We start from the raw sequence: 19,042 nt of genomic DNA, 5'->3' as shown, positions 1-19,042 counted from the left end.
GTGTTACCCATATTCAACTCAGTGCAAGGGTTAGAGCAGTTGCTATAGGTTGTTAAATGCAAAATGAAACAGCTAGTGTTTTTGGTGCAGACGATGGCAGCTAGAGAGCGCTGAAGCTGAAGCATTTCACAGTACTGCTCGAGTCAGCTAATGTCGGAGTTCGAAAGCAGGAGGAGCGTACTCAGTACTCAGTAGCTTTATTTTTAAAAGAGTCACTCATCTGGTGTTTCCCCGCGGCAGCTCGCTCTCATAATATTAATCCCCGTCCACGTATTCCTTCAGTTATCAGACCATATCTTTCAACAAGTTCTTTCGTTTCTTCCACTCCACGAACTCCTCGTACGCCAACCGTGTCTCACTGTTTTGCCCCCGACTCCAAATAGGGATAGTTGTGATTTATGGAATAACTCAAACTATGATTTTGACGACCCTAACTTGAGTGGAAGGTGCACGAGGTTAGATTGCTTGGTAGGGTGGGTTGAATTTTGGTTTTAGTCAAGTAATTGTCCTAAATTTTGCCCCAGACCTTGGATGCGCTACTTTCTCATATTACGCCTTTCAACGGCTCAATTCCACCTCCGAACATTCTTGACAAGATTGCACGCGGTACCACTGCTGCTAAAGGCCCAAATGACTGGCCCCATTCCGTCACCGCGACGCGTGCTAAATTGCTCGACCTGGCCCGTGCAGGAGCAATGGAGGAGCGGAGGAAGTCTATTATTGACGAGAATGTTATCTTTCTCAGCGGCAATGTACATCGTCCGGCAGATGTGACCAAGTGTGCTGACGCGACAATACTTCACCAGACGTACTTCAACCTACCACAAACGCTTCTAAGCGGCACCCACTATATAGGCAGTCCAGTATGGATTTCATGATCGACGCGAAGGCTGATCATAACGAGAGCATTGTTTAGTATGTCTTTCCTTCCATTCTACCCCCTTATCTGATTGTACGCAGCCCTTCATACTGTCTGCAACGAGAGGAGCATATTTTCCACCACCCGTCCTGCGTCCTGCTCGCTTGCATCATATAACGGACCATGTCCTTATCCCTACTCCCTCGACACCCACCTTATCAACACTCAATCCCTCTCAGAACCATATTCGGAAGTCCACCGCATCCTTTAATTCGAATTCCACGTTTGGCACTCTCGTTTCCTCATCGGTGCCTCTCCGTCCGTCCTCCCTCCGCAGATCGTCCACGTTGACCCTCGCAAGCACCTGTGACATGCGCATGGATTTAAAAGGTCACGGTGAGAATCTGTTCAAAAGTACCGAATTTCGTCATAGTGGAGGTATCCTGACACAGTTATTATTGGTGTAAAGGTCAAGAAAGTCTCTACATAACCTACTACTCCAAGGACACCGTTAACAAATAACTTCAAACCACCCTATTCAAAAATAATATCTCAAGTTCCCGCTCTATCCGTAAACTCTTTGCCACAGACACCTCCATCCAAACCTCAAGTGCTATCCACCATTGCGGCCAAAGCAGCTACAACCCGTCAAGCAGCCTAGGGACACATGCCTTCCTTATCCATCTCCTCTGACAAAGGGGAGAAAGCACATTTTCAATGTGCGAAGAATAATCGCGTCCTCAGATGCACATACTCGACGGACCCTGCCAGTTTGGGCATCAATGCAAATTACTACTACTACTGTGTGATCTGTGCATAAGGATCTGACTAGGAAACACAAGTCGGCAGAGTGCCTTTTTACTGCCCAAGGCTTCGTCTAGCTTGTCGAATAACGACAATAAAATTTCGACGGTGAGTGTAGAGAACTGTCTCGTTCACTATACCTACCTTTCTGCGTCCGTGCCGAAGGCGAAACCCAAGCCAAAGGGGAAGGAGTAACCGAAAACGACAACAACAATTAAGCCCAAGCATATCCGCCGCAACCTCAGGCGAAACCCCGTGAAGTTTGGTCCGAGACTCCCGTGTATAAAGGCGATTCCATCGCCTCCATCACGTATCTCACTATCGTCTTCGATCGGATCTTCTGTTCCGATGTCCCTTGCGACTGTATCCCCAAGTACGCCTGCTATGCCTCTGCTTGTTACCTAGACGCGTCCATGCACGCTTTGCCGTGTTGCGCATGGGATCTCGTTTGGGAGTTCGAGGGCTGTAATTCCTGTTTTGTCGGGCAAGAGTGGGATGGTTGCGCTTGGGAGTGCATTTCAGCTTGCTTGGTTTCACTTTTCATGGTCTGGTGTAAGCGTACTCGCTGATGTCTATCTTCTCTTATCTTCAATGCTCCATTTCTGATTTCTTCGTCCTCTCTGGCTTCATCTTTGTATATCTTGGATTTAGGTGTACTTGTATGTCCTTAACGTTTTGATTTCTTTTCTGTGTGGCGCCTTTCTTTCTTAGCGTCTTTTTTGTTTGCCGTTTCGCAGGTTGCTTCTTACTTATGGTTGCTTGTTTTTCTCAGTCTTCTCTTGCTGTCGCCTTTTCAAAACTGATTTGGTCTCAGCTTTTTGTTTGCGAGTTTTTATCTGTTCGTCCTGTTCGCCTTCACTCCACACTTTAACCTTCCTCCTATTTCTCTCGCCTATCTCGTCCCCCCACCCATGCCTTCGCTCCTGACTGGTCTTTTTCGGTTTCCAAAGGTATGTCTCGCATGTCCCTCACTTTGTATATGTTGACGATCCACATTTCATTCTGTATTTCCCAAGACGTCCGTACTCGCTCGTTCGTTCGCCATTATGCATATAATGCACGCTTGCACACTCCTTCGTTCTCCTTTTAAGCAGCCACTGTCGCTCTCGTTCGTGTCATTAAACACGCAGTTCACACTCCTTTTGTTTTATCTTATCAATATCGGTCTCTGCGTCTCCTTGGGACAGGTTCTTTCTACGGATGAGGGAAATTCTTCTTTCAACAAACGGCAGATGCTCTCTCCGATTCTCCCTTTCCCAACTGGCTATTTGCTCCTCAAGCTCGTTGACAACCTTGATCTATCTATTCACCGGTGCATCAGTCCCATCCCATCATTGCTTACATATGAACCACTAGACTGGAGCCATCACACATTCATTAGCTTTGCATTTAAAGCGTGTAGCATCACCGCCCCCTCGTCACTGCTTTAGTTCCTACTGCCTCCGTTCCTGTCCACATCATTTCTTTCTTTGTACAACAAGCGCTTCCTTTTTTGTACAATCTCCACTCTCCCCCCCTCTTTGTACAACCTCATACTTTCTTTGTACGACTACCCTCGTCGCTGCACACGTCGATCGTGTTTCATGACAGGGAATTGGATACGACGCATGTATGTACTTTTGGTCGCATTTGTACTAATCAGTGTGTACATGAATGAGAAGAAAGGTCGTGGATTTTGCTCGTGTCGTAATTGACAATGTCTGCCACGAGGTCGGCTTGGGCTGTGTTGGATCAGTGATCTAAACGCTGTCATTGATGGGTCGAGGCAGAACCTCTAACTCGACTGTAGCAAAAATACCAAAAGAGTACTTCGAAGATCGCACTGGCAGGTTGCCGAAATCACAAACAGTTATCCGATCTTTTGGGACATTCAAATATTCCGCACGAGTTACTGCCTTGCGATCTCTTTAACAACTGTTGCCTTGGTCCCATCGGTATCCCTGCATGCACATTGTCTTTTCACTGGAATTTAGGCTGAAACACTTGCTTCCATCACTCAGATATCATCCCTCAAATCTCACCTTGGCAATGTAAACGCTGAATTGTGGTATATCAAGTACGAATGTGATCGTTACACATCCACCAAGTTCCCCCGCTTCCTGATCCTGATCCTCTGATAGTATGACTCTAGTCTCAAATGATCCCAGTTGGTGGCCAATCATCAATGCGAATCTGATCGCCAGCTTTTTTATAGGTTTGTGGAGAGTCAGCCGCATGATGACAGTGATTATTCGATTCACCTTGACTCCAATTTCGCAGTTGCGGCCTCTGCTGGGGTGATGTACGATTGGGGTGAGCAAGACCAAGTATAAAAGAATCACTGATATCCTGATGGTATTCTCAGCGCTTATGTTTGGACAGGAGGTAGGTTGATCCATTACCGGGGCAGACAACTCGTTTAGAATTATGTTATAGGTTGAACTGATCTGGGTGAGCGGGCTCCCACATCAAAAGAACCACGTGAAAATACAACTTGTTCACGACAGAGGCAACGCTGGTCCCTGATGACCTTTCTCTATCTTGGTGTATGTACCTTGTGTTTCAATATTTACACTTAGCAAGTCCAAGTTTTGCTGACTTCAAAACATCCTAGGTGCGCTATGCTGGAATAGGATATGCCGTGTATGTTTGGAAGTTTATTCCATTGATGTTGCTCATTATCCATCTCTCACAATCAGGATGGTCATGTTGAGTATGTCTCCTCGCATATAGTCTGTTTCTTTCATGTGATGGGCGGCATGCAGCCAGTGTTCCAACAATTTCGGTGACAGATGCAGTGAGCATTGCACACATATACCTTCCATTCCCGTCCAAACAACTGAACTACCATGCAGGGGTGATTGAGATTCTGAAATAACTCTTTGGTTCAACATAACAACTCCCACAGTTGTGAGTTTGTTTCGAACCTGTGATCCTCCGAGGGTGATAACTCACGTTGCATGATCTGTCAGGCCTTATCATAAACGATGCAACGGATTGGACTAGTGAGTTTGTCGATGTAATACTGGGTGGTGAGCCATGCACCTCCATGATATTGGCTTGACTGAAGCATATGCAAGTGATCATGATCGCTCGGTTACATGCCATGTATCAGCAATCCAGAAAGGTGCTGATATTTCTCATTGTCATCTTTCTGGCCATCAGAATCGCCAGCGCAGTCATAGTCGCAATAACGATGATGCAGATTTCAGGGGGTGAGCTGTAATTATGTATGAAATGTTAAGTGCATCAGGCTCATTGAAAAATACCAGAGGAATTCGTTCTTTCTGGTACCTATCAGTGCACTATTAGCTACACAGGAGATTCCGTATTTCTGGGTTCCATAACTTGGATACTTACCACTGTATGGGAAGTCGTTGCATTGTGTCTCGCAGTATGGATTGCTGTAAAGCATTTCCGTGAACTGCGACGACACTCAGCAAGAGGTATTATCGGGGACTGTTTCACGGTGTTAATGAAAACTCATGTGAGTTACTTTGCGAGGTAAGCACATAATCTGACTGTGGTTCTCTTGTTCTGCTGAAGTTTTGCACATGCTAGTTTTTTGGCCGTCTCTTGCTTCGAGATCGGTTTGTTCTCCCCAACGCTCTCAGCAGTATGTCGAACTGTCACCAACCTCTGCATGCGACCATGATTTATCATTTCTATAGGATATATATTCGCTGGAAACTCAGATTTATCTTGGTTTCTCTGAGATATTCCATTTTGTGGAGCTGTTTGTACTGGGACCACGCCTGATCCTCGGTGTTCGAGAATATCACGCTGAGCTCATGGCCAACTCTGATACAGCAACCGCCATGGTTTCAATCGCTCTCCAAGAGCATGTCCATGTGTCAACTAGTAGTAGCGTATAGTACGGGAGATACTCGATCGATATCATTTACAATCAGCCGCTAGTCTGTAGAGAGCAGTTTTTGTTTTTATTTATTACAAGTTATGCCCTGTCTTCAATCCGGTTTCAATACCAACTTCATTCTTATTTACTGTGTCTTGGCTAATGTTATTGTTGTAGCGCTTAATCAAGTTATTTAATGTTGCACATATATTTGAAAGAGACATTAATGTGGCTACTGGCGCTGGCTGCTCACCCACGCTTGCACCATGTGGCAAGCTGAAATGTCTAACGACTTTACTTGAAGACAGTCAGTTCCCTCTCAGTGTTGTGATGATTATTCTTGACATATGAATTTATTAGCACAAGCAAGTCACAAATTAGGCAACTGTTAGGGGACCAGGTCTGTAGGCTTGAGGCAAAGTGATCAGACACCATCCCATAATGATGGATGCAACTGCATCATCATTCCGCTCCTAATCTTACCTCCATTCCCCTCCAAGAACACTTGCCAAGCTGAAAGAGAGTAGTAATGTGCCAGTCATGATCCTCATTGTCCTTTTCCTTCGGTGGGCAAGACTTGGGTGGTACGATCAATAAGAAAATGATAGTTGAGGTCTGTCAAATTGCAGTTGAGAACTGCTCGAGGGGCACAATAGCAGGAATAGTTAAGTATGATGGAGGCACATGCTGCCAAGTAGCAGGTTCAGCTAGGAAGAGAATATTAATGAAGTCAACAGACTTGAGAGTTGTTGGGAGCATTGTCGAAGCAATTGTCAGGTATGAGATGTGAGTTCTAGAGTGAGTGAGGTTTGAATGGAAGCTAGGGAGACAGGCTCACCATCTATCAGCAGCAAGGAGGTTTTTTTTTTAAAAAAATTCTTATTTTATTGTCCTTCAGGGTCAAAGACCCTATGTCAGACATAACCCTTTCAGGCTATACTGTCATAATGATGCATCAAAACAGGCTAACTAGCATATTTTGATGATGCATCAACTATGATAGCGAGCAGTGGTGCATCATGGTGGATCATGATGCATCAACCTCAACCCTATGTTGTGAGAACAGGTGAGCAAATGATGGGAGAGGGAGCTAGAACACAAAGGTACAATCTCAGTTTCAACTAGAACTCATATTGGTGTGTATAGTACATAGAACACAAAGGTACACTACGGTTTTGGTCAGCAAATGCTGGCATACATGTTTCCAAGTACTCACATCTCAGTTTCAACTAGAACTGAGATGTGTGCATCTGGTGGGTGCTTGGTTTTATAGCAAGGTAAGTAAGGAACACAAAGGTGAAGTTTTCTGACATATGTATATTGCAGGGCACAAGCCAATGTCATTTGGGCGCAGCCTATTGGCCCATCTGGCTCATGTGCTTGGACCTCTCTCTCCTGCTCGTACCTATCATGTTGGATCCTTCAGCTTCCTCGCTCTCTTTCTCTTTGGATCCTTTGGACTTCAACACCCTATTGGGAATGTGATGCATCACTGATGCATCATCCTCCTGCACCAAATTGGGCTGCACCCAGCATCCATTTGCTGGCATTATACCCTGGTACCTTGCTTCCCTTGTCTGTACCTTGCTTACCTACACTAGATCCAGGCATCCATCTGGCCATCCAGCTATTTAACTCATTTTTGGGAGGCCTCTTACCTTTCCACAGTCTTCACTGAAGCTTGTGCTCAAGTCAAATACGTGCATGATATCATTTTTCAAAATTTTATCACCAAGTCCAGCTCCCTTTCTAAAATATGTATGTAAGGATGAATTTATCCTGCAGAACTGAAACACTGCTGCGCCTTGAATGTATGAACTTCGAACTGAGCATCTTCCTTGTCTGCTTGCACCAGGCATGCAGAACAAATTCTGAACAATATGATAGCACATATTTACATTTCATTCTTGTTCACTGTACAACAAGAAACATTCAATTTAATCACTATTACTGACATGGATACTCGCAACAAGATATGTAGATGAGACACTATTTACTGATTATGTATGACAAGTGTGCCTAGGATGTAGTCATCAGTGCAATGCAACTTGAAGCACATAAAGGACCAACTTACTTCATTGGCCCGCCAATATCATTGTCACGTTCTCTTGCATTGAAGGGTTTGCACACTTGGTGATGCCCATCTGGGAGTGGTTGGATTTCTTCTGCTGAGGAAGTGGGCATGGTCAGTTGTGAACATTGTTGTGTGTGCCTTCCATGATGACGCTGAGCTCCAGCTTGGACTGATGAAGCTGGTGAAGCACTAGCACCATCAGATTCATTGGGTGTTCCCATATCTTCAACATCGGCATGAGGAGCCGGAGGGATTATGACTTGAGAATATTGGGCAGATGATGCATCATCAGTGGGAGGAGCTGGAGGGATAATGACCTGCAAATATTGGGCAGATGATGCATCAGGAGCTGGAGGAATAACAACTTGCAAATATTGGGCAGATGGTGCATCATCAGTGGGAGGAGCCAGAGGGATAAAGACTTTGGGATATTGAGTAGATGATGCATCATCAGTGTGAGGAGCTGGAGGAATGAAGACTTGTGGATATTGGATGGATGATGTGTCATTAGCACGAGGAGCCAGAGGGATAAAGATTTCAGGATATTGTGTAGATGATGCATCATCAGTGTGAGGAGCTGGAGGGATAAAGACTTCAGGATATGGGTTGGATTGAAGGGGGGGGGCTTCAGGGAGAGCATCCAAAATGTTGATGTTGAAATCTGGGTCATTGATGAGAGCAGTAAACACTTTGTGGTCAAACACAGGTAGGTTGGGAGGGTTGTTGAATGAAGCCAAGTGGGAATCACTTGGGAGCTGAGAACCAGATGATGCATCACCTAAGATTTGTGCACATGGAAGTGATGCATCAATTGATGCTATGGTGGCACCAAAATTGTTGATGGATGACTCAGACTGAGGAGTCATCTGGTACATGCCTGCAGTGTTGATTTGATGGATGCTGTTTGGTAGGAGATCATCCAAGTCCTCTTCTTCCACATGATGATCACCATGCTCACTGCCATTCATTGTTGCCCCCTCCTCACTATGCTCACTGCCACTCATTGTTGCCCACTCCTCATCTGAACCATCATGTGAGTCTGATGATGAATCTTCTGCATCCTCAGCATCTGAGTCATGGGGCAGTGTTGACTCAAATGCTAGTGAAAGGTCAGTGTGCTTTCAAACTGACACTTATATTGGACATACCAAGAGTGTCTTTGACGAAGGCTAGGAATGCAGCCTGCACCACATCAAATTTGGTGCAAGTCTGATCAAACTGTGCCCCACTCTCAAGTTCACCAACATGATAGCTTCATAATATTAGGTAAGTGCACTTCCTCATCAACTATCACGTATCACTCACTTGAACACAGACACCTCTCCAGTGCTAGGATCCTTCCCTCCCATAAGGATTGTGAACTTCCACCCACCTGTGGCATATGCAAGGTATTTAAGGATCCAATCAATCATAGGACCAAGCTCATGGATAGCCCTGCAGTTTTTAAATGTGCTTGAGATACAACCATGTGATCAATGACAGAAGTATGTACTTGATCTTGGTTGCGTCATCAATTTTTGGCATCTTCCCTGACTTCTGGCATAGACATGCTTTTGCATGCTTTGCCTTTGCATTTGCCTTCTGGTAATGCCTTTCAACCTTATTCTTGACATCCTTGCATTCTTCAGAGTACAAACAGCATGTGACCTCATGGCACTTATTCAGCTTTGGCCCAGTGGTGAGTAACATTCTGTACTCTGATTTTGGCATCTGTGGTGTCCTTGACTTTTTCTTCATAGTATTTGTAGGAGTAAATGTCCAGTTTTTGTGGTGTGTGAGTCCCCTTAAGTTCCACACCACCAGCTAACATGTGTCAAACTTCAAAGCTCCTTTAACCCCACTTGTGCAGCCCAGGTGAGCAGGGTTTTTCCACCAATGGTACCATGTAGTTATTTGCTAATCAAAATGAGTTGGTATGTGTGTTTTGCATGCTCGCAGATGGTAGTGCTTACCTGTTCATGACTTTCCACAGTGTTTGCCAAATCTTTCACTTGATCTGGTGTAAGGATGTGGTCAGCAGGCAAGTTGCCAAAGAGGGCCCTTCGCTCTGGCCATTTCTCAAAAAATAATTTGTTGACTTTTTTCCAGAACTCCTTGTATTTCTTGGCTGCAGTGTGCATGCAAAATTCTTCCAACATAGAGGTGAGAAATTCCTCTTGCTCGTTGCTCGTCCATTTCTGAGGCATCTATTACTGAGATCAGTAGGAGCAGATGGACAGCATCCTGGCACATACAGCGGTCAGACTGAGGGTCAGTATGTAGTGAGTTAGGGAGGGAGGAGGGATGTTATCTTCTTGTCTTTGTCCTTTGAATATCATAGAGCCTATTTTGATGGACTGAATCACATGACCAAATCACTAGACCAAATCACTGCCTTCACTACCAGTCACTCTTTTTTGATGTTTTGAATCTAATTTAATTCAGAGGATCCTCATTTCTCAGATGTGACATCTACATTACCATCTCCAGCAGACTCACAAAATGATGCTATTTAGTACAATGATATTTTCAACCTCAATATCTACAATCTCTCTGTACATGGTGTTTGTAAAAATAAAGGCTTTGATCTGTGTCTCGTCATGAAATATATAAAACTCCTGGGTGAAAAAAATGCATGGTCCATACCTTCACATGTAATGTTCTGAAAAAGATCAGCCCGACCCATAGCAACAAATAGCCACAAGGCAGACCTGAGGGACATAGACCTACATAGATGCTGTAGGAAGCGCCACCGAAGCAGACTCAGAAGCACTTGATCATCAAAGCAGGGCCTGGACTGGAAGGTATCAGTGCTTCAACCTAGTGAGTGTAGGTGCATACCAGTAGTTAGTTCATATGATACTTACCTGTAAATATTCTGTGAGCACCAGTGTTTGAACATTTGAACAATATCATGCACTTATGGATGAGTTGGCTTGTGAGAGTGCTTGCTTATGTGAGGAGTTAAAGTTAGTGATTGGTACATTGAATTGCAGTCAATACAGTCCTACCATGCTACTAGTTATGCAGTGATATCTCCTCCAGACATATCATCACCCAAGAAATCAGTTGAGGTATGATGTGTCCTAGTAGCTCGGTCATGTCTGCTGCATGTTCAGCATCGAAATGTGAGTGAGCATAGTTCATTCTGAACTGGACAAACTCAACTTCAAACTCATTGTGGTCCTACCATGATTAGATCAGTAGTACTACTTTACAGGTAAAGCTATTAAGGTCCAACCTACATGTCCAACCTACCCAGTGATGATTAACAACTACTCATATCACAATAGTAAGTCACTGAATAACGACTTGGCAAGGTCAGTTCACTCCACTTGAAACTTCAATATTGAATTGCAGATTAAGGTCCAACTGATAATGCTCCACTTGCACTGCACTGGCAGTGATGCTTTAGCAGGTGTGTGTGCATTGTCTCACAATTAGTAGATGTGCTGATCATCATCTGTGCCATGCACCGCACTTACAATTCATTTTATCTACAACATTTGTGGTGTAGTACTCAGCACATGCATGGGCCATTGACAATTGAACAGAGGCTTGTAATTTATATGGTCCAACGAACCAATGGAGGCTCTTAACTTAATACAGTCCAACGACAAATCAAAGCATCTGAAGCTCATCCTCTTTTTTCTCTCTCCACACCAAATGACACCATTGCTTGCTATGGCCCCCCCAAATAAATATAAAACCAATGTGGCTAAGCTTCAGGCTATGAGAGCCAAGCATTCCTGGTACTACACTAAGTAAGTATTGTCTATTTTGTTCAGCCTACAATGCCCTGATTACAGATGCAGGTGCTGTGAGGAGATCCTTGCAAAAAGAAGAGAGAAATACCACCTCAACAAAAACTGTCAAAAGGATGATGACAGCAGCAACAACAAGGGTGTGGGTGACAACTTGGATAAGGGCAATGACAGCAGTGACAAGTGTGCAAGCAATGATGATGAATCAATGTATGTGCTCAATATTATTATTGTCACTGTGTTTTTATTATAAATATCAGAGGGACATTAGCTGAATGTGTTGCTGTGGTGAAGTATGCTAAAGATGACTTCATGGCCCACATCAAATCTCCGCAAAAATTCACCTTGGGCATCTTTGCTGAATACACAAAGTCTATCCCAGATGCTCCTGGAACTCACAGGGATAGAGAGATCCTCAAATGCATGATGTCGAGCATTGAAGACTTCCTTGACAGGGCTAGTCGAGGACAAGATGGTATCCTCCAATTGTGCGGGGTTTGTGATGAGTGGCATACCACAGAACAAGTGTGCAGGAGCATGAGGGACACCATTGCTATGGTGGAAGATATTTATTGTCATGTGCTTAGTGATGGAGATGCTGAGTTAGCTGTAGTTCATTTACTCAAGGGATTCTTGTACCAGAACTACAGTGGATTTTGAATAGGCTTGAGAGGCTTGCACACTAATGTCACTTTGAATTGCATATTTCTCATTGAGATTCACTGCTGCACTACTATGTAAAAGCTTCAGGTACAGTGGCTCAAAAAACTGTCCACATGTTTTGACATTTTTCACTATCTATGATATTGTGTGAGAATGAACAAATGCCTCAAGGACATGCTTATACCATATTGTAGTATGGCTTTAGGGCTTTCATTTGAGCCCTACACCGTGGGAATCGGTGGAGATATGGTGGAGACATAAGGCTTACAAAATCATGACTCATGCGGACAGTTTTTTGAGCGCATATTAAAACTATATAAATCATCATTTATGACACCATAACAATCATGCCACCATTAAATAAATTATAAAGTGGTGTCATTATGTCATTTTAAAACCATATCTAACTATACAAACCAAAAATTTCCATATGTCATGGTTATATTCACCATGAAAGCCACCCCCCCTGTTCAAAGGGATAATATCCTCTCTCTCTCCTATTCTGGCTTCTCTGCTTGTCAAATTTCCTCTAGAACTGGAGTATCCAAGTCCACTGTGGCCAAGTTCATCAAAGAAAGTCACACAGACAAGGAAAACTTCTGTGAAGGGTGTCCATCCAAGCTCACCTCTACTGATAGGAGGGCTATTATTCAACATATCACTACAGGAAAGGCTGATAATGCTGTCCAGGCCACCTATTACATCAATTCCACCATCACATTCCCTGTCTCTTCACACACTGTGAGAAACATTCTCAAGTCTCTGCTCTCATCACCCTCTGAGACTTAGGATTGATTCCTATAGTCTATCCATATCCACCTCTGTCTCCGACAGTCCATTACCATTAGTTTCTAGTCTGGACTCATCTGGATTAGCCCTATGATACTTATCCCTCATCTGGAAGTCATCCGGATCCACTATGCTACTTGTCTGACCTTCCAGATGTGTTAGTCTTGCCTTCCTGAAATAAGGGGCAATACTTGGGTAAGGGGCACAGTGCACAAGCTGAGGCCGAAGCCCTTTGGATCCAGTTATCCCTTGAGTACGACCTTAACAGCCTGTCATAATTTTAAATGGCCAAATGGAGTCAGTGATCTGCAAAAGGGCGAGAAGTAAGTCACAGTCTCATTGCATTTGTATTTACTATGTCTTATCATGCTTGACAGGTACATCAATATGGATTATTATTTTTCTTGACTTTGTGTGGTATGCAGCTCGAAATGCTCAATGTGTCATATGATATTGTGTGCCAATGGCACAAAAACCTCTGGGCCCACATGAAGTCCTTTCCTCAATCTCATGCCTTGGACCATCTCACCAAGTATATATGCTTCTTCATGCCAAAGTTCCACCTCCTCACACATGTTGCAAAATGTCAGACCATCTTCTCATTCAATTTCACATGTTATGTCAGCCAGACAGATGGTAAAGCCCTGGAGAGGGGCTGGTCAAATATCAACCCTGTGGCATCAAGTACAAAAGTGATGGGTCCTGGTTGTTGTCATGACATGCTGGACAACCATTTTGGCAATTGGAATTGGGAAAAGACCATTGAGTTGGGCACATCTCTCCTGTACAAGATGAAGGATGCTCTAGCTGAGAAGGCTGTGCATGCACTTGCATTTGAGGAATTTGATGCTGTCATCACTCCTGAGCATCACTCTGTGTGGTTAGAGGAAATGCAAGCTTGGGAAGATAATCCGAATGACACATTGATCTCTAATCTGCTTGAGGCCAAAGCCATGGGTGAGTATTTTCTGCTATTAAAGTGACCTTGGACTAATGATTTTGTCTAGCTATAATGCAAGCAGGAGTAAGGCTAAAGCTTGCAGAGCTGGAGGCTGAGGAGCTTCAGCGAGGTATAGACTCCTCATTGCACCCACAAATCTCACATAGTGTGCTTATTGCTTCAGGCATAGACCTGGAAGAGGAACAGTGAGCATTTGCCCTTTGACGGCCACAAACAAGCTGACATACTTTTGAAGGCATCATCTGGCCAATATTGCTGAGTTGATGGATCAACATGCTACCAACATGCAGAAAGGCAGTCTCATGCAGATGCGGAACTTGCTTTGTCATAGGATCAATATGTGGTGACACACACAGGTCCTTTACCTCCCAGCTGTTCAAGGCCTTATTGATCAGGCAGCCACACATGAAGGCCATGAGAACACTGAATGTATACACCTCTGGTTACCTTCAGAACTGAAAACCAAGCCATGCAATCCACACCTACAAGAGGATGAATGGGAATTGCACTACATGCAGGCTCACGATGTGCTAGAAGAACTGCAGCAGTGTCTATGCATTCACTGCTCCTTACTGACATTCAAAAGGGAATGGGTGCATAGTCAAGGTGCAAATACCTGTGCTCAGAATGCCCTTGCCTGCATCCACTGAAGGTGTACAGCCTGTGTGAAGTGTTATTGGTCAGCATGGATGGCACTCAAGAGCCTAGCTACAATCATGAAGAAGACCAGTTGGCAGGGCAGGTTGCAGGAATTGGCCAACACTCATGTCAAGCCCCTCATGGACCCATATGCTACTGGTGAAGGGAGACGTCATGTATTGTGAATTTGGATGATGGACGGCATTGACCATGGCAATGAAGGTGACGATGATGGTAAGCACTCATCATGATCTATATTTTGCGAACTAACGTACTATAAGGTGTACAAATCAAGTGGTGCAAAACCCATGCGAGGGCACTGCAGTGGTCAGAAGAAGTCGAATTACTCACAGAAGAGATGTGCAGGGTGCTGGAATTTTTTACCTGGCAGCAAGCACAGTGGGAAGAACAGGGAAAGGCATGCATTGGGGAGTGTGCTGCTGACATTGAAGGTTTGCAAGCTTATGCTGCCTGACAGGCTTGCAGACCATTTTTTGGTGCTGTGGGCACCCTTTCTTTCGCTGGAAGGTCCCATTGACCCACCACCTCAGTTGGCCAAACATTTGTTACTGGACCTCATGATTCCTGACATTCTCTAACCTACTTCTGCACTGTACCTGATATTCAATCCATCACCGGCTGTTATTTGACATTCAAAGTGAATTAAGTTGCTGAAGACTCAACTGGAAAATTGACTGAAATACAAATGACTGAGCTGCAAAGTAATTGACCAAGCCATACATACTATAGGACTGCTAACTAGCATGTTGTAATGCATCACAAGAAGGCTAAATAGTACAGTTGATGCATCATAGCTACAGGGACTGGTGACCCTTTTTATGGGGGGTTTACTCCCATTTATCTATCGTATGTATATGTATGCTTGTCATGTGTTATGTAGGTATTCACATACTCCATCAGCATGATGTCAGGCAAAGGCTGATGCTGAGTTCATACAGGGGGAAATAAATGTGGTGGGTGATGAGGTTGTTACTTCTCACTTAGCTACATCAGTAAATCCCAATTTTCCCACAGGTGTCACAGAGCCTCACAGTTTGCACAGGTTCACAGTACACAGTCCAAATCCACCCACAGATTTCAATATGTATTATGGCCTGTAAAAACTCACAGAGTCTCCAATGTGCTAGTACTACTAGTGTAGTATTGATAATTATATACTTGTAGTACCAGCACAAAACTTGAAGTACTAATGACACAATTCAACATGAAGTTCAAAGCTCACTAGATGATAGTACTGATTCTATCAATTGACAACACAAATTGTACCATACTACATATGAGGTTTCAACATAAGCTTTGCATACAACATCAGCAAAACCCTGCTTTGGGTACAGCACCACAGCCACACAGCATGTCACAGGTCACATAGATTTTGTTGTAAAGGCTCTGCAGCACCACACAAGTATTTTTACATACTATGTAAACATGAGTATAATGTAGTCACAAACATGTATATAACAAGATGGTGTGCTAATAATTATGTTTTATTGAGAAATTGTGTAGTGTGCAGCACTGTACAGCACTGTACATGGAGGGACCTCACTGTGACACTGTGATTGCTGTGCAGCATTGTGCAGCGCTGCACATAGGGTCAGGGTTTTGCTGATGAACACATAGGAACAGTAACAATGGCAAGACAGTGTAATACAACACAATGAAAATATTAATTAAGCTTAATCATGGGGAGCCAGCCATGCAAGACATTTGATGTCATTCCTGTAAAGAAGTTAGAAACCAATATTAACACAGAGTGCATGTCACACTTACCACATGAATGTGATCCACCACCTTGTTCCTGAGGGATACAACTAGGAGGGACAGACCAACCATGCACATTGAAAACAATCCTCATACATCCCAGGCCAAGATCTGTATCATCTAGCCTCTTCTCAGCAGCTTCCTCTTGGAATTTAAGTAGGCTTGCAAACACCTCATTTACTTGCACTACACAATCTGTGAGCACCTTCTGAGCCTGGTAAACATCACACTTGGCTCTCACAAGATTCAACATAATCTTTGCCTTGGATTCAGTTGGTTCTTGGACAGACTATATTGAAATGTAAATTGTACAAGAATAATGGACAACATGGATGACTCACCATAGTATTTACAGCTTCAAGAACTTCATATAGGTTGCACATACTATTAACATCATGATTGTCATCATGAATTTCTTCATGTGAGTGAGTTCCAGTGTGAGAGCAGGAAGCACTTGCTGACAGCAATTGCAAAGTATTAAGATCAAACTTGAGTGACAAAGATAACATGAGGAAAAGAATGGACTCATGGAAAATGCTGGACCATTTGATCTGCATATGCTGCATGCTAGTATACTCTTTCTCCACAATCAGCTTTCTCTGTGAGCATGCCGCCAGCTCATTGTCCATTGTGTGGAAAAGAATTCAGGGATCATAATTCCATTGCTTGCCATATGAGCCAACCATGGTCTGGATGCAATACATGGTTAGAAGATTTAATTCCATGCTCCCACCCAGTGAAGACTTGGCAGATGATCCTATGGCAGCAGGTGACATCAATGAATCTTATAGTTTTCACCATGAACAAGGAGAGCATTTTAATGAGGGCTGAAATTGGGGCAAAGACTGTGAAGCTAAAGTAATGGGCTATTTTCCTGAACCCCTGCTAGCCTTTGAGGAGGGCTACACATTTTTGAGCTTGTTTGATGCTGATGAAAACAGTATCTATCACAAAACAAACCTATATTATCCATTTACCAGCCAGAAGGAATGGGAGATGTCAGCATGGGCAAGATAGATTCTTTCCTGTCACTGGAGATGGTGAGTTCCTTAACTTCAAACACATTATATTGGTAGCTTGATTCATGGAGCATTTAGATAAATGATTTACCTCTATCATTCCACTCAGCCAAAGAGTTGCAAGGTCAAGCTGAAATGCTGCCAGGGGGTTCACATTGGAAGTTGCAAGTGATTCATACATCCCATTCCACAAAAATGCTGGTTGTCCTCTACTGGTGGGATCCGCTTGATTGCATTGCTAGTATTTTCAATCATCCCTTATTTCACAACCATATAGACTTCACCTCTTGCAAAGTGTATACCACAGCACAGAAGCTGTCTCGGGTATACACTGAGTGGATGACAGGCAAACATGCTTGGAACATGCAGGTCTGTATTACGTTGATCTCAAAGTCATCACCTCATTATTATTAAAGTTGGTGCTACCTCATGGTGCAACTCTACTTGGTATCATTCTATCCTTGGACAAGACCTGTATCACTGAATTGACAGGTGATTGTGTTGCTCATCCACTACTTATCAGCCTCGCCAATATCCACATGAATACACAATTGAAATCATCCTCAAACGCTTTCCTCCTCACTGCCCTTCTACCAGTCCCCAAGTTCATGCATAAGAAGAAATGGATGAAGGGTGTATTACAGGATTGGCTTGCCCATCAGTGCTTGGATGTTGTACTAGAACCACTGAAGTTGGCTGCTCAACATGGTGTAAGGATTCCATATTCTCTACACCCCAACCAAGCTTTAAAATGAAGACCAACAAACCATGTGGTTGCAATTGTCCATGTGACTCATTGATGCAAAGAGCGCAACTCTTCACATCCAAGTTACATGGATACATTCCTTCATCTCCTTTGTCCATTTTCTTTTGTTACCTTACCTTGTGTTCAGACCTCACCATCTCCTTGTCTCACTGAAGTATTTTCACCTCACCTTATGCTTCATGTTCTCGTTCCAGCCTAGTCAAGTATTCTAAAATGTATATATACTGCTCATGTACCCTCCTACCTACAGTGAATCTTAGAGTCAGATCCCTGCTCCAAGAACGACCAAAAAGTCCCCCAGAAAGTCTCTGTCACAGCCGTTTCCCAAACTCATCTCAAAACTATCCAACTCATCTCTCTTCAGAATCATTTTTATTTGCAATTCCATACCAAATTCACACTTAGCCTTACAATAGCACCACATTGTCAGATCTGACTGGATGCAGCCATTATTGCTTCACCCCCCTTGCTAGCTACATCACTGATACCCTGGAAGTGATGATGCTGGCATGTGTTGGTGGAAAGACATCTCCAGTAACCATGGCTATGTACAGACAGTTTGGGGATGCCTTTTGACATGAACCCCAGACAAAATCAACAACTCTTGCACAACTGGATATTGTGCACTCACACGCTGATCCACATGACCTTGAGGCATTCTTCTGTGAGTTGCAGAAATTCCATCTGAATGGTGTTGAGAAACCATTCTGGAGTGATTGGCCACTAGTCAAACCCTCCCATTTCTTCACTCCTGAATCACTGCACCATATTCATAAGGAGTTTTATGACCATGACATCCAATGGATTATTGTCACTGTAGGAGAGTCCAAATTAGATTTTCACTTCTCAGTTTTACAGCCTACTACTGGTTACCAGCATTTTCATGAAGGCATATTGAAGCTAAAATAAGTGACCGGTGTAGGGATTTCATTTACTGTGGGCTTGTATAGGCAGATATTACTTAGTGTTATGTTCGCACTTTTGGTGCTTATGTAATCATCATAGTCTTCACCTCTTACCAGTACCAGTCTGAGACTGAGCAGTTATTAGCATGATTTCCTACTCTCTCTGAGCACTGAGCTTAGTCCAGAAACCCTTTAGGGTTGAATAG

General features: G+C 43.6%; 5 protein-coding genes across 5 annotated transcripts; 3 read left to right on the top strand and 2 right to left on the bottom strand.

Annotated features, from left to right (window-relative positions):
• Positions 1-6,853: 6,853 nt before the first annotated feature.
• Positions 6,854-10,112, bottom strand: BJ212DRAFT_1534062 (uncharacterized protein; the record flags this gene model as incomplete). The annotated part of the gene is made up of 10 exons (XM_041341799.1): positions 6,854-7,090; positions 7,157-7,247; positions 7,295-7,369; positions 7,573-8,671; positions 8,721-8,824; positions 8,878-9,006; positions 9,065-9,303; positions 9,525-9,758; positions 9,807-9,816; positions 10,051-10,112. The coding sequence occupies 10 exons, from the start codon at positions 10,110-10,112 to the stop codon at positions 6,854-6,856; spliced, it is 2,280 nt and encodes a 759-aa protein (XP_041197999.1).
• A 1,123-nt stretch (positions 10,113-11,235) lies between these two features.
• BJ212DRAFT_1296455 (uncharacterized protein) lies at positions 11,236-11,975 on the top strand (the record flags this gene model as incomplete). The annotated part of the gene is made up of 3 exons (XM_041332460.1): positions 11,236-11,315; positions 11,367-11,525; positions 11,576-11,975. The coding sequence occupies 3 exons, from the start codon at positions 11,236-11,238 to the stop codon at positions 11,973-11,975; spliced, it is 639 nt and encodes a 212-aa protein (XP_041197998.1).
• A 1,223-nt stretch (positions 11,976-13,198) lies between these two features.
• Positions 13,199-13,750, top strand: BJ212DRAFT_1261791 (uncharacterized protein; the record flags this gene model as incomplete). The annotated part of the gene is made up of 1 exon (XM_041330208.1): positions 13,199-13,750. The coding sequence occupies one exon, from the start codon at positions 13,199-13,201 to the stop codon at positions 13,748-13,750; it is 552 nt and encodes a 183-aa protein (XP_041197997.1).
• A 2,301-nt stretch (positions 13,751-16,051) lies between these two features.
• On the bottom strand, positions 16,052-16,775 carry BJ212DRAFT_1296453 (uncharacterized protein; the record flags this gene model as incomplete). Its single annotated transcript, XM_041332459.1, has 4 exons — positions 16,052-16,104; positions 16,156-16,435; positions 16,488-16,510; positions 16,532-16,775. 4 exons carry the CDS (start codon positions 16,773-16,775, stop codon positions 16,052-16,054), a joined length of 600 nt encoding a protein of 199 aa, XP_041197996.1.
• Positions 16,776-17,258: 483 nt separating this feature from the next.
• Positions 17,259-17,920, top strand: BJ212DRAFT_1261878 (uncharacterized protein; the record flags this gene model as incomplete). Its single annotated transcript, XM_041330222.1, has 2 exons — positions 17,259-17,534; positions 17,582-17,920. Coding segments are annotated over 2 exons (615 nt in total), but the record flags the coding sequence as incomplete, so codon positions are not given.
• Positions 17,921-19,042: the final 1,122 nt, after the last annotated feature.

This window comes from Suillus subaureus, assembly GCF_016647635.1.
Source record: "Suillus subaureus strain MN1 chromosome Unknown BJ212scaffold_4, whole genome shotgun sequence".
NCBI lineage: Eukaryota > Fungi > Basidiomycota > Agaricomycetes > Boletales > Suillaceae > Suillus > Suillus subaureus.
This window is presented reverse-complemented; position numbering and strand designations above follow the sequence as displayed.